At 42.3% G+C, this 12,109-nt stretch overlaps 1 protein-coding gene across 1 annotated transcript; it reads right to left on the reverse strand.

Moving 5' to 3' along the window:
* Positions 1-442: 442 nt before the first annotated feature.
* On the reverse strand, positions 443-4,179 carry KLF17 (KLF transcription factor 17). The gene is made up of 2 exons (XM_007530996.2): positions 3,358-4,179; positions 443-1,480 (listed from the first exon to the last, which is right to left on the reverse strand). Exons 1-2 carry the CDS (start codon positions 4,166-4,168, stop codon positions 1,254-1,256), a joined length of 1,038 nt encoding a protein of 345 aa, XP_007531058.2. The 5' UTR covers positions 4,169-4,179; the 3' UTR covers positions 443-1,253.
* Positions 4,180-12,109: the final 7,930 nt, after the last annotated feature.

The following is a 12,109-nucleotide window of genomic DNA, read 5'->3' on the forward strand; positions in this document are numbered from 1 at the left end:
GGATAAAATGGCCTCCAGGAGCGGTGGATTTGTGGTGCAGGTTTCGAACCCCGCAATAACCCTGGAGAAAAAAAAAAAAAAAAGAATAGGATAGCTGGGAGGTGGTGCAGTGGATAAAACCTTGGTCTCTCAAGCATGAGTTCCTGAGTTCAATCCCTGGCTGCACATGTACCAGAGTGATGTCTGATTCTTTCTCTCTCTCCTAGTCCTCTCATTAAAAAAATTTTTTTAAAAAAAGCTATCATGGGAGGGGAGGGGATACGGAGTTCTGGTGGTGGGAGTTGTACACCTCTTATCCTATGGTTTTTGTCAGTGTTTCCTTTTTATAAATATTTTTTTAATTAAAAAAAGTCCTAGGTTAAATCCTCCATACCACCATAAACCCATAAGCCAGAGCTGAGCAGTGTTCTGGTAATAAAATAAATAAATCTAAGACAAGAACTAAGTACTAACATTTTATTGGAAGGTACAAACCCTAGGTGTCATGAAGGGGAACAGGGAAGAAGTGCAGAGATATCAGTTTGGGTCTTATTTCATGACAAGCCTTGAAGAAGCACAGCAAGTGCGTCCACTGGCTACCTGGGAGGCCTTCCCATTGCTGCTATTTGGAGAAAGTATTTTGCTGAAACTCAGGGAGAAGGAACTAATCTGCCATTTAAGCTCCCATCTCCCACAAGTCATGCTTGACCCCCAAAAGCATTAATTGCTGGTGGCTGCCTGAGATGTCAAACCCCATGTCTAGAGGTACATTCCAGCCAAGCCTGGAAGTAGTGGGAGACAGGAGCTCTGGGCACTGGCTAGTAAGTACTAGAGAGGAGAGTGAATCAGATTCTGTGCCTAAGACCAAGACTGATTTTACCATCTCCAGAAGACAAGGCTTAATAATCAAAGACATTTTTCCCAAGGTTCCAAGGCTAGTGAATGGTGAGTTCAGTATCTAAACATAGCCCAGTTCTAGAAACTGGGGCAGACCAAGACAAAGAAGTTGAATTTTGTGTAGCAGGCAAAGTGGGGCAATTATAGTTTCAAGCTAGGGTATCAGATAAGATTAATTATTTTTTTAAAAAATCCAGTCTCTACTTGGCTTCATCTTCTCATGTGGCTAAACCTGGCAGGCAACAGTGTTCAGAGAGTCCCTGGATGGTTCCTGAGCTTCAGAAGACTGTCTTCTCATAAGCTGGGCCCTGCCAAAGGAATGAATTGATCAAAGGCTGGCAAGTGCTGGGTGGAGAAGCCAAAATGAGGGGCTTGACCTAAAGACCAAGACCAGGAAGATCAGCCAAATGAGGGTGTAGGGAAAGTAACTCCCGCAGATGAGTCTTTTCATGTTGCCTGAGGTGGTCAGATCTCGTGAATTCTCGGCCGCAGTGGCATTTGTATGGTCGATTCTTATTGTGGATCCGCATATGGCGTCCAAGCTCATCAGAACGCATGAAAGACCACAGGCAACCTTTCCAGTTGCATTTATAGGGTCTCTCACCTGGAGGGGAAGACAAGGGATCAAAATAAACACATCAATGCAACCAGCATGTTTCACTTCAGACTGCGTCCAGATATGTCAGGTGTAGAATGTCAACCCTTCAGCTTCATTACTCTGGTGAGACCTTTCCTATAATTCCATTTTGGGTGGTGCACTTCTTAACGAAACCTCAAAATCTAGTTATAGACCAGGGCTCATGAAATGGGGCATATGTACATGTGTCCATAAATTAGGGGAAAATATATACCTTAAAGTAAAAATGCACAATAGTTTGCAGTGAGTCAATAAATGAAGCAAGCAAGTAGAAAGACCCAAAAAGACACCATAAAGTAATTAATCAAATAGTTTCCACTTAGACCTAGATATTCTCCTCACCTACTTCCTATTACACTTCCCTCAATCACTCCAAAGCTGGTAGCACAGTGGGTTAAGCGCACGTGGTACAAAGTGCAAGGACCAGCGTAAAGATCCCAGTTTGAACCCCCGGCTCCCTACTTGCAGGGGAGACACTTCACAGGCAGTGGAACAGGTCTGCAGGTATCTATCTTTCTGTCTCTCTGTCTTCCCCTCCTCTCTCCATTTCTCTGTCCTCTTCAACAACGACAACATCAATAATAACAATAATAAAACAACAAGGAAAACAAAAGGGAAAATAAATATTAAAAAAAAAACCACTCCAAAGCTAATCTTGCCAAACAAAGTAAGGACTACAAAAGCTGAATAAGGGTAAGATACAGGCATACTTTAATGATGACTCTTTAGTCACTACCAGGCCACCCCATCACCTGGGGCCCTAGTCAGGGAGTCCTCATATTCCCACACAGACATGATGGGCCTAGACTTCTAACAGATCCCTCTAGCAACTGTCACTGGTCATCTCCATCAGAAACAACATAATGGATCCCTTTGTGGCACCTATAGGACTTTTCCTTCCATTTGGATCAACAATAGTAGGGATTGCTACATTCTCCAAAGAAGTTGGACAACATGCTCTGCCTACCATCCAAGGAAGATGATCCCTGAAATTAGAGCAGACTGGAATGTTTCTACTTGTGACCACAGAATGTGAGCTCAGATCTACAGGGATGCAGAGGTTACATAGGCTCCTGTGCTGAATATGGACCTCAGATAAAATCGATGGGGTTTACAGTCAACAATATTTATATACTTTCCCCATATTTTGGAGCTACTCTCTTCCCTGATCCAGTTTTCTAGTCCTTTTTCCAACTATAGCACCATCTCCTCAGACAATAACTTGGGTCCATCTGCATATCAGAAGTCAAACTCAGGCAAAAACTAGTAGGGTCATGGGCCCCTTGGAATATAACTAAAATAGACCCTAGCTTTTTCCAAAACAGAGATCCCAAATCTTCATCTGAAATATTCTTGCCTTTAGAGTCATGGTTAGTCAAAAATTTGTTGTGCTTTGTATTTTAACTCTTTTTCAGCCACCAGGTTCCAGATGCTACCATGATGCCAACCTGACTTCCCTTGGCAGACAACCCCACCAATGTGTCCTGGAGTCCCACCTCCCCAGATCCCTGCCCCACTAGGAAAAAAAAGATACAGGCTGGGAGTATGGACCAACCTGCCATTGTTCATGTTCAGTGGAGAAGAAATTATAGAATCCAGGCCTCCCACGTTCTGCACCCCATAATGATCCTGGGCCCATGCTCCCAGAGGGATAAAGAATAGGAAAGCTTTCAAAGGAGGGGATTGGACATGGAACTCTGGTTGTGAGAATTGTGTGGAATTTTACCCCTCTTATCCTATGGTCTTGTCAATATTTCCATTTTATAAATAAAAAAATAAAATAAACAATTGAAAGTCTAGAGACCCCCCTCTACATCATCCCACCTGTCTGACACCACTCTTACCTGTGTGTTTACGCAGGTGACTCACAAGGTGTGATTTCTTAGTATAGGCTTTCCCACAGTTCTCATAGTGGCAGCTGTAAGGCCTCAAAGGTGGGGAGTCTCTCCTTTCAGCACTTGCCTGCTCTCCACTCTGGGAAGCAGGTCTAGGTTGTCCAGGTAGGAATGAGTATTCCTGGAAGACTGGTTGGCTCAGATAATCACTATAGGATCCTAAAGCCAGCAATGATGGAGACTCAGCTGGAAGCATCCCAGAATAATCAGGATTACTAGTGGGAAACACCTGATTTGTACCAGGGAGCATCACCTGGGTCTCTTCAAAAGGCATGTTTGAGGCAGAGAACATCTGGTATGTTGTAGAGTCTCTGTTAGAAGTTAGGTAGTCCAAATAATGCATTGTTGGTGCCCTACTATGGGACATCATTGGGATTCCACTGAGAGCTGAGACCAGTGGCCTACTGGTGGGTGTCCTAAGGCTCCCCCAATAGGGCATGGCCAACTCTGGATTACTGAACTCTAAAGGCATTGTCGGATGTTCATTGAAAACCATTCCTGGCTCAGAGGGAGGCGTTCTTTGGTGGTACATCATCTGGGGAGTGAGAGTCCTCTGAGGGCAGTAGTTCATAGCATACTCAGATGGTGACTCACTCAACTGTGGCCCCATTTCATTTATATTCTGCCTGTGTGCTTTAATAGATACCAAGGGGATCCTCTCCTGCTCTGTGTGCTGATGGAGATCCTGCATGCCTGATGGATCAGAATTCCAAGAAGTGTACATATAATTGCTGCTGGGAGACAGAGACATGTCCGACATGGGCACCGAGTTCTCAGCATCCTTGGAGAAAGAGAGTCAGATGAAATTCACCCTGAAGCAAATTCCAGTCCCACACAGCCCTCTCCAGACCCCACTCATCCTTACTCCAAGCTTCTGCCATCTGATTACCCCACCTATAGGCTACTCTCCAGTACAGGCCTTCTAAAATGCATGACAGGAGAAAAGTAGAAATCTAGAAGTAACTCAGTCTACTCCTCAAGGGCATGCTTTATATATTTGAATTTATTGTTGGATAGAGACAGAAAGAAATTGAAAAATAAGGGAGAGACAGAGAGGGAGAGAAACAGACACCTGTAGCTGAGCAGCACCACTTGTGAAGATTTCCTCCTGCAGGTGGGGACTGGAGGCTCAAACTCAGGTCCTTGCACATTGTAATGTGAGCACTTAACAAGGTGTGCCACCACCTGGCCTCCTTTTTTTTTATTTTCTAAAAAGCAGCAATGAGAATCAAGTATCCCACAAATTACACCTCCTGAAAAACTGAGCAAACTCTGACATTTCAAATGATATAGGTGAATGTGAAAAATATATCAAACCTGCAGATAAATAACTACAGTCTATTTGAATGAGGACAGTGAGAAAAATCTAAAATCAAGCACTAGAAGAGATCAGGAGAAGAGGCAGGTAATGAGAGAAAGAAGAGACTAGAAAAGAATTCAAGAGTATTTTTTTACAACTGTCAACTGCTGTTACAACAGAGAGAGATCTTGAGCTGGTAAGGTGACTTGGTGGCAAAATAGGACTTACATGCATAAGGTCCTGAGTTTGATCCCTGGTACCAAACTCTCCCCCACTCTATTAAATCAATTGTCTTAAGAAATTTTGTTGGGAGTCAAGCAGTAGCGCAGTGAATTAAGCACAAGGCGCAAAGCACAAGGACACGTGTAAAGATCCCAGTTCGAGTCCCCAGCTCCCCATCTGCAGGGGAGTCACTTCACAAGCTGTGAAGCAGGTCTTCAGGTGTCTATCTTTCTCTCCCCCTCTCTGGCTTCCTTTCTCCATTTCTCTCTGTCCTATCTAACAACGATGGTGTCAATAACTACAACAATAAAACAAGGGCAACAAATAAAACAAGGGCAACAAAAGGAAAATAAATATTTTTAAAGAATTTATTTATTTATTCATGAAAAAGATATGAGGAGAGAAAGCACCAGCCATCACTCTGGTACATGTGCTTCTGGGGATTGAACTCAGGACCTCATGCTTGAGAGTCTAGTACCTTAGCCACTGTGCCACCTCCCAGACCACAGGAAATAAATATTTTTTTAAATTATATAAAAAGAAAAAAAAATTTCTCAGGCAGTGTGGGGGAAGGTGTGTGCAGATAGTATAATGGTTATGCAAAGAGGCTCTCATGCCTGAGGCTCCAAAGTCCCAGGTTTAATCTCCTACAACACCATAAGCTAGAACTGAGCAGTGCTCTGGTTAAAAAAAAAAAAAAAAAAAAGATCTTTTGTGGGTTATGGTGGCACACCTGGTTAAGTGTTCATAGTACTAAGTACAAGGATACTGGTTCAAGCCCCTGACTCCCCACTTGCAGTGGGGACACTTGACAGGCAACAAAGCAGGTCTGCAGGTGTCTTTCTCTACTTATCTCTGCTCTCCTCTCTCAATTTCTCTGTCCTGTCCAATAAAGTGGGGGTAAAATGGCCACCAGGAGCACTGAATTCATAGTGTAGACACCAAGTCCCAGCAATAACCCAGGAGGCAAAAAAATTTTGTTGTTGTTGGGGCCAGGCATGGGTAGATAACATAATGGTTATGCAAAGAGACTTTTATGCCTGAGGCTTCAAAGTCTGAGGTTCAATCTCCTGTACTACCATAAGCCAGAGCTGAGAAGTGCTGGTGGGTAGGGTGGGGATTTTTGTTGGTTTACCAGGCTGTCCTCTAGGTTTGCTTATTTATATGCCATAAATGACACCATCTGGTATTTACTCTTCTTTTTTTGTTTTTTCATTTAGCATGTCTCTTGAGTTTCAGTCATATTGCAGAAAAGGGTACCCAAAATTCACATAGAACCTCAATGTAGGAAGAAAATTTAAAAAAAAAAAAACTTGATGAAGAGAAAAACTGGAAATTGTGCACTTCATGACTCAAAAATTTCTATAAATCTGGGTGGAGGTTGATAGCATAATGGTTATGCAAAAAGACTCTCATTCCTGAAGCTCCAGTCTCAGGCGGTCCCTGTACCACAGTAAGCCAGAGCTGAGCAGTGCTCTGGTAAAATAAAATAAAATAAAATAAAATAAAATAAAATAAAAACTATAGTAATGAAAACAGTGTGGTACTGAAGGATAGTTCTTATAAACCAAGAGGAATGAATGATAATTCAATAAACCCTCATATTTATAGCAATTTCCAACAAGGATGTCAATATCATCCAATGGGAAAAGGACAGTCTACAGTCTACACTAAGTGATTCTCCTATAACTTGATATCCACACAGAAAGGAGTGAAGCTGAACCCTTTGATACCACTTATAAAGTTAACTTCAGATGAATCAGACACCATAGCTAAAATTAGAAATCATAAGAGGAAGCTTCATAACACTGGATTTGGTGGTGATTTCTCTAACATGATACTAAAGGCACAGGAAACGAAAAAGATAGTCAAAAGTATACCTCCATCAAAATTGAAAACTTTTTGTACATTCAAGAATACTGTGAGGGTGGATAGCATAATGAATGGAAAAGGAAAGAGACTCTCATGCCAGGATGGAGTAGATAGCATAATGGTTATGCAAACAGAATGTCATGCCTGAGGCTCCAAAATCCCAGGTTCAATCCCCTGCACCACCATAAACCAGAGATGATTAGTGCTCTGGTAAAAAAAAAAAAAAAATTAATTAAAAATACTGTGAACACACTGTATAGCCAGCACAAGGAATAGCAAAAAAAAAAAAAAAAAATGCAGTTCACAGTAGCAAAAACAGAAAGAGAAACAAAGTAAAATGAACTGGGTATGGTGAGTTGCACTAAAACAAAGGACTCTGGGAAGGGGAGGAAAAAGGGAGGGAGGGAATAATTGGGGATGGGTGAGGGTCTAGGGATTCTAGTGCCAGAGGATGGAAAAGAACCTAAATTGTGAGTGTTTTGCATTCTTATAGTGAAACGAATTTTACCCATGTGTCGAAAACTATACTGTAAATCATTAACTTCCCAATAAAAATAATTTAATTAAAAAATAATCAAAAATATGAAAAAAATCAGTCGTGGTTGGATTTGACCTCATTAATTTTTTTTTTTTTTTTTTTTACCGCTGGGGCTTGAATCTACTACTCCTGGCAGCCATTTTCCTCTTTTTTTTTTTTAATTCTTCCTATTTTATCGGATAGGAAAGACAGAAATTGAGAAGAGGAGGAAGAAGAAAGAACTACAGACACTTGCAGACCTGCTTCACCATTCATTAAGTGTCCCTGCTGCAGGTTGGGAGCAAGAGACTTGAACATGGATCCTTGTGTATTTAACCGGGAGTGCCATGGCCCTGAACTCACTAACTTCCTACTATTCTAGCACTACCAGGTCCAGACCCACATGCCCTGCAGGGTGCCTGGTTCCTGCCTCCCTTCCCATAGGGCCATTTTCCCGTCATTTTCGATCACCTCAAAGCCCAGCTTTCACTTCCTCCAAACTGGAAGCAAACATATCTGGTCCCAAGGCCTGCAAGTGCTTCGCCTAATCACTCCTCCAGTTTCAGGCCATTTCCACCTTCCTACCTCTTAAATCAGGTCAAACATCTGTTTTTCCTCTCCTCCCCCCATATTTTCCCACCACAGCAGTCTGTAGCTTCCCAATTACCAATTTATCAATAAAATGATGCGTGTGAAGAATGTCCAATGGCAAACTCACCAGCAGATTTCCAATAGTCCCAAAGGCCTACTGCGTGGTAAGGACCCTACGTTAAGCTTTCCTTCCTGCCAGCTGACTGTCTCAATTGAGTCATCTTTCCCCCAGGTACTCAAGTCACCTTTTAGCACCCAGTTGGCTCAGCACTCAGCACAGGTGCTAATGGTGCTATAAACTGAAGGAACCCATCATTTACATCTTAATCTCTCAACCCTCCCTAGCTCTAGCCAGGACCTTCCAAAACTTCACACCTCTTCCTCCCTCCACTTCCCTAGTAACACCCTCCCTGCCCAACCCTGGAGCTCACACCCGGTCTTACCTCCAGCCACTGGGGAAAATGCGGGTTGCGCTGCTCCATCTCCGGCTCAGACGGGCTGCCCTGGGACTGTGTGAGGGTCCTGAGCAGAGCTGAAACTCGTCGCTGCTACGTTGCCAAGTCAAGTGCTACGTCGCCAAGTATCCTCACGCCACAATCACTGTGCTAAGCTACTTTCGAGAGCCACGCCCACTCCACTCCCTTTAGCCTCGCCCACCCCACCCTGTTTGGCCTGCCCTCAAGGTCTTCAATCTACCTAGAGGTTGTAGAGTCCCTAATTGAGCTAGGGAGAAAGCATAGTAGTTATGCAAAAGTTTTTCATGCCTGAGGCACCAAAGGTCCCAGATTCAGTCCCCAACCCCACCATAAACCAGTGGATAAGGAAAAAAAAAAAAAAGACCTTTCCTATTCTTACATCTGCCACATCCAACCTGCCCTTCCCATCTCTGTTTGGACCTCTTCTTCTTCTAGCGTTTGCCCTTCTTCCGTAGCCAGTCAACAGCGGCAGGTTGAAAGCTGTCAGGAGCTGCTTGTTGCTGGCTTTGAAAGTGACTGGGATCCATGTGGATTCAGTCGGCTAGGAAAGATCGTCAGTTTCCCCAATGAATGGGTACTCACGGGATGCACCACGAGAAGGTCGATCCAATGCATCCCATTTGGACCTCTAAAGTCTAGGGATACCTAAGAGTCAGAATCCGGTATGAGTGATAAAAGCCAGAAAGCAACTGGAGAGAAATAGACAAGGGGATGTAGGGTCACTGCAGTCACAAGAACCTCCACTTCCCCTGTCCCTCCACATCAGAGCAATGCTCATCAATTCCTGAAAGCCTAGATCTGTATTGCCCTAGGTGTGGCACCTTCATTCCTTGTGTGAACAAACTCAAGCATAAGGTTTTTGTTCTAGGTACTGAGTGACTACAACGGAATGGGGGAAGAGGCAATTGTTTCTCAGAACTAGGGAGATAATAAACAGCAAAGAAGACACAACAGCATCCTTGCTCTCAAGGAACTTTCATTCTACATAGGTAGTTGAATAAATAGAATAAAATCAGTGATTATTATAGTTTTAGAAGGTGATACTATTGGAGAAACTAAATAGGAAAATGAACACTGAGAACAAAATACCAGAAAAGACTAGAAGAAGTTAGAAGGGAGAACTGACACTGCTGAGTGATTTCTGTGAAAAAGAAGAGAGAAGGAAATCATCTAGGAGGTGCCACAGTGCATAAAACACTGGACTCTCAAGCATGAGGTCCAGATTTCCACCACTGGCAGGCACAACATGTGCCAGAGTGATGGTTCTGGTTCTCTCTTCCTCTCTCAAATAAATAAATAAATTTTTAAAATAAAAAAAGGAGAATGTCAGCCTAGAAGTGGCACAGTTGATGAGACTTGGATTCTCAAACATGGAGCCCTGAATTCTACACCTGACAAAGCATGTGCCAGAGTGATACATTGGTCTCTCTCATTCTCTCCATGCCAATCCCAACCTCTCTCTCTCTCTTTCTCTCTCTCTCCTCTTTGTTGCCTAGGCAGTCTTGGAAACCACAGAAAGTAACTTGAAGTAACTTGGCTTTTTTTTCTTTCCCCAAAAAATGTGATGGGAAACTACTGAAGAATTCTGAGCAGGAAATTGACATTATCTGTGTATTTTAAAATGATCATTGGGAAAGCAAGGAGATGGCTGAGTGATAGAGCACCAAGCTTGAATGTGTGGGATCCTGAGTTCAAACCCTGCTTTAAAAACAGGAAAAGAAAAAATAAAACACCTGAGGCTCTGAAGTCCCAGGTTCAATCCCCTGCACCACCATAAACCAGAGCTGAGCAGTGCTCTAGTGTTTCTGTGTCTTTCTCTATATCTGTCTTAAAAATAAAATAAATAAAATGCTTAAAGAAAAAAGAAAACTCGGGAGTCGGGCAGTAGGGCAACGGGTTAAGCGCAGGTGGCGTAAAGCACAAGGACCGGCGTAACGATCCCGGTTCGAGCCCCCGGCTCCCCACCTGCAGGGGAGTCGCTTCACAGGCGGTGAAGCAGGTCTGCAGGTGTCTGTCTTTTCTCTCCCCCTCTCTGTCTTCCCCTCCTCTCTCCATTTCTCTCTGTCCTATCCAACAACCACAGCAATAACTACAACAATAAAATAATAAGGGCAACAAAAGGGAATAAATAAATATTTAAAAAAAGAAAGAAAAAAGAAAACTCCATAAATGACAGTTTGGTGCTTTGTGCTCTCCTGTTAACAAAAAGATAAATAAATAAATAAATAAATAAATAAATAAATAAATAAACAAGGCCAGTAAAGTAGTTCACTTGCACTTTGCAACCCAGGTTCCAACCTGGCCCCCACCACATTGAAGTAAACTTCAATACTGTAGTCTCTCCTTGCCATTAAATTAAGTAAATATACATATAAATTAGTCACTGTGTTACTTTGAAGTTCATCTATCATCAGGAGATGGAAGCAGAGAAACCTATAACACATGGCTAAAGAATCCCAGCAGTGTGATCAGAGTATGCAAAGACCCAGGATCAAGCAACTGGTCCTCACCTGCAGGGGGAAAGCTTCACATGTGATGAGGCAGTGCTGCTGATGTCTCTGTCTTCTCCTTCCCTCTTAATTTCTATCTCTTTCCATTAAGTAAAAATAAATTTAAATGATGTGCATATTGATGATATTTAGGTAAAAAAATAGGTGCTGGGAAGACAACAGTATGGTTCTACAAATTACTTTCATGCTTTAGGCCTTGCTTTGCTTGGTGCTTGTCCCAGATTCCAGATGGTCCCACTGCATTGAAGAAAGCAGTCAGTGCTGTGGTCACTTTTTTGCCTAAAAAAGAAGGGAGGAAGGGAGAGAGGAAGAGAAGGAGGGAAGAAAGAAGGAACTTCTATTTCTGCCTTCCTCCCTCTCTGAGGCTCCCATACATTCACTAATATGTTGTTCTAGTTTCTTTTTTCATCTTTTTTGCTGAAAAATTGATTCACTACATTTTTCAAACAACCCCTTACTTCTTGAAAAGAAAAAGAAATAGCCCTTGGCCACAGTCTTTTTTTTTTCTTTTTTTAATATTTATCTATTTATTTGTGAGAAATAAAGAGGTTAGCTCGGTGAGGTAGGAGGAGATAGCATAATGATTATGCAAAAAAGCTTTTATGCCTGAGGCTTCAAGTTCGCAGATTCAGTGCTCCATAGCACCATAAGCCAGAACTGAATTGTGCTCTAGTAAGTAAGTAATTGAGTGAGTGAGAAAGTAAATGTTTAGGAGAGAAGTGAAAACCTGAACATCACTCTTGCACATGCAATGTCAGGAACTGATCTCTTGCTTGATAGTCTAATGCTTTATCTACTGCACCACCACAAATATTTTGAAAGAAACTCATGTATCTTTGTTTCCTCAGAACTTGGGAGTGAGGGGTAGAAAGCATAGTGGTTATGCAGACAGACTCTCATGCCTGTGGCTCTAAAATCCCAGGTTTAATCACCTGTATAATCATAAGCTAGAGCTGATTAGTGCTCTGGTAAACAAAAATAAAAAATAATTGGGAGCAGGTATTGATATAAAATAAAGTATACACCAATAATAAATAATGAAAGAAGTTGTCAAGATTGTTTTGTTTGTTTGTTGCCAAAGTACTGCTCAGCTCTGGTTTTGTGATAGTGCCGAGGATTGAGCCAGTCCAAATCAGACTGTTCTTTGGAAGTAAAATAAACAGGATTTGTTGTTATATTTGGTTGATGGTGGAGAAGAGAGAGAAATCAAAGA

The sequence above is a fragment of the Erinaceus europaeus genome, chromosome 13 (assembly GCF_950295315.1).
Source record: "Erinaceus europaeus chromosome 13, mEriEur2.1, whole genome shotgun sequence".
In the NCBI taxonomy this organism is placed as follows: Eukaryota; Metazoa; Chordata; class Mammalia; order Eulipotyphla; family Erinaceidae; genus Erinaceus; species Erinaceus europaeus.

What these genes read in the sequence shown, in the direction of transcription:
- KLF17 (XM_007530996.2), bottom strand. Translation starts at nt 4,168, where the DNA reads ATGTCGGACATGTCTCTGTCTCCCAGCAGCAATTATATGTACACTTCT. An exon ending in TCACCTGCGTAAACACACAG is followed by an intron (nt 1,481 to 3,357) that starts GTAAGAGTGGTG and finishes CTTCCCCTCCAG; the next exon opens with GTGAGAGACCCTATAAATGC.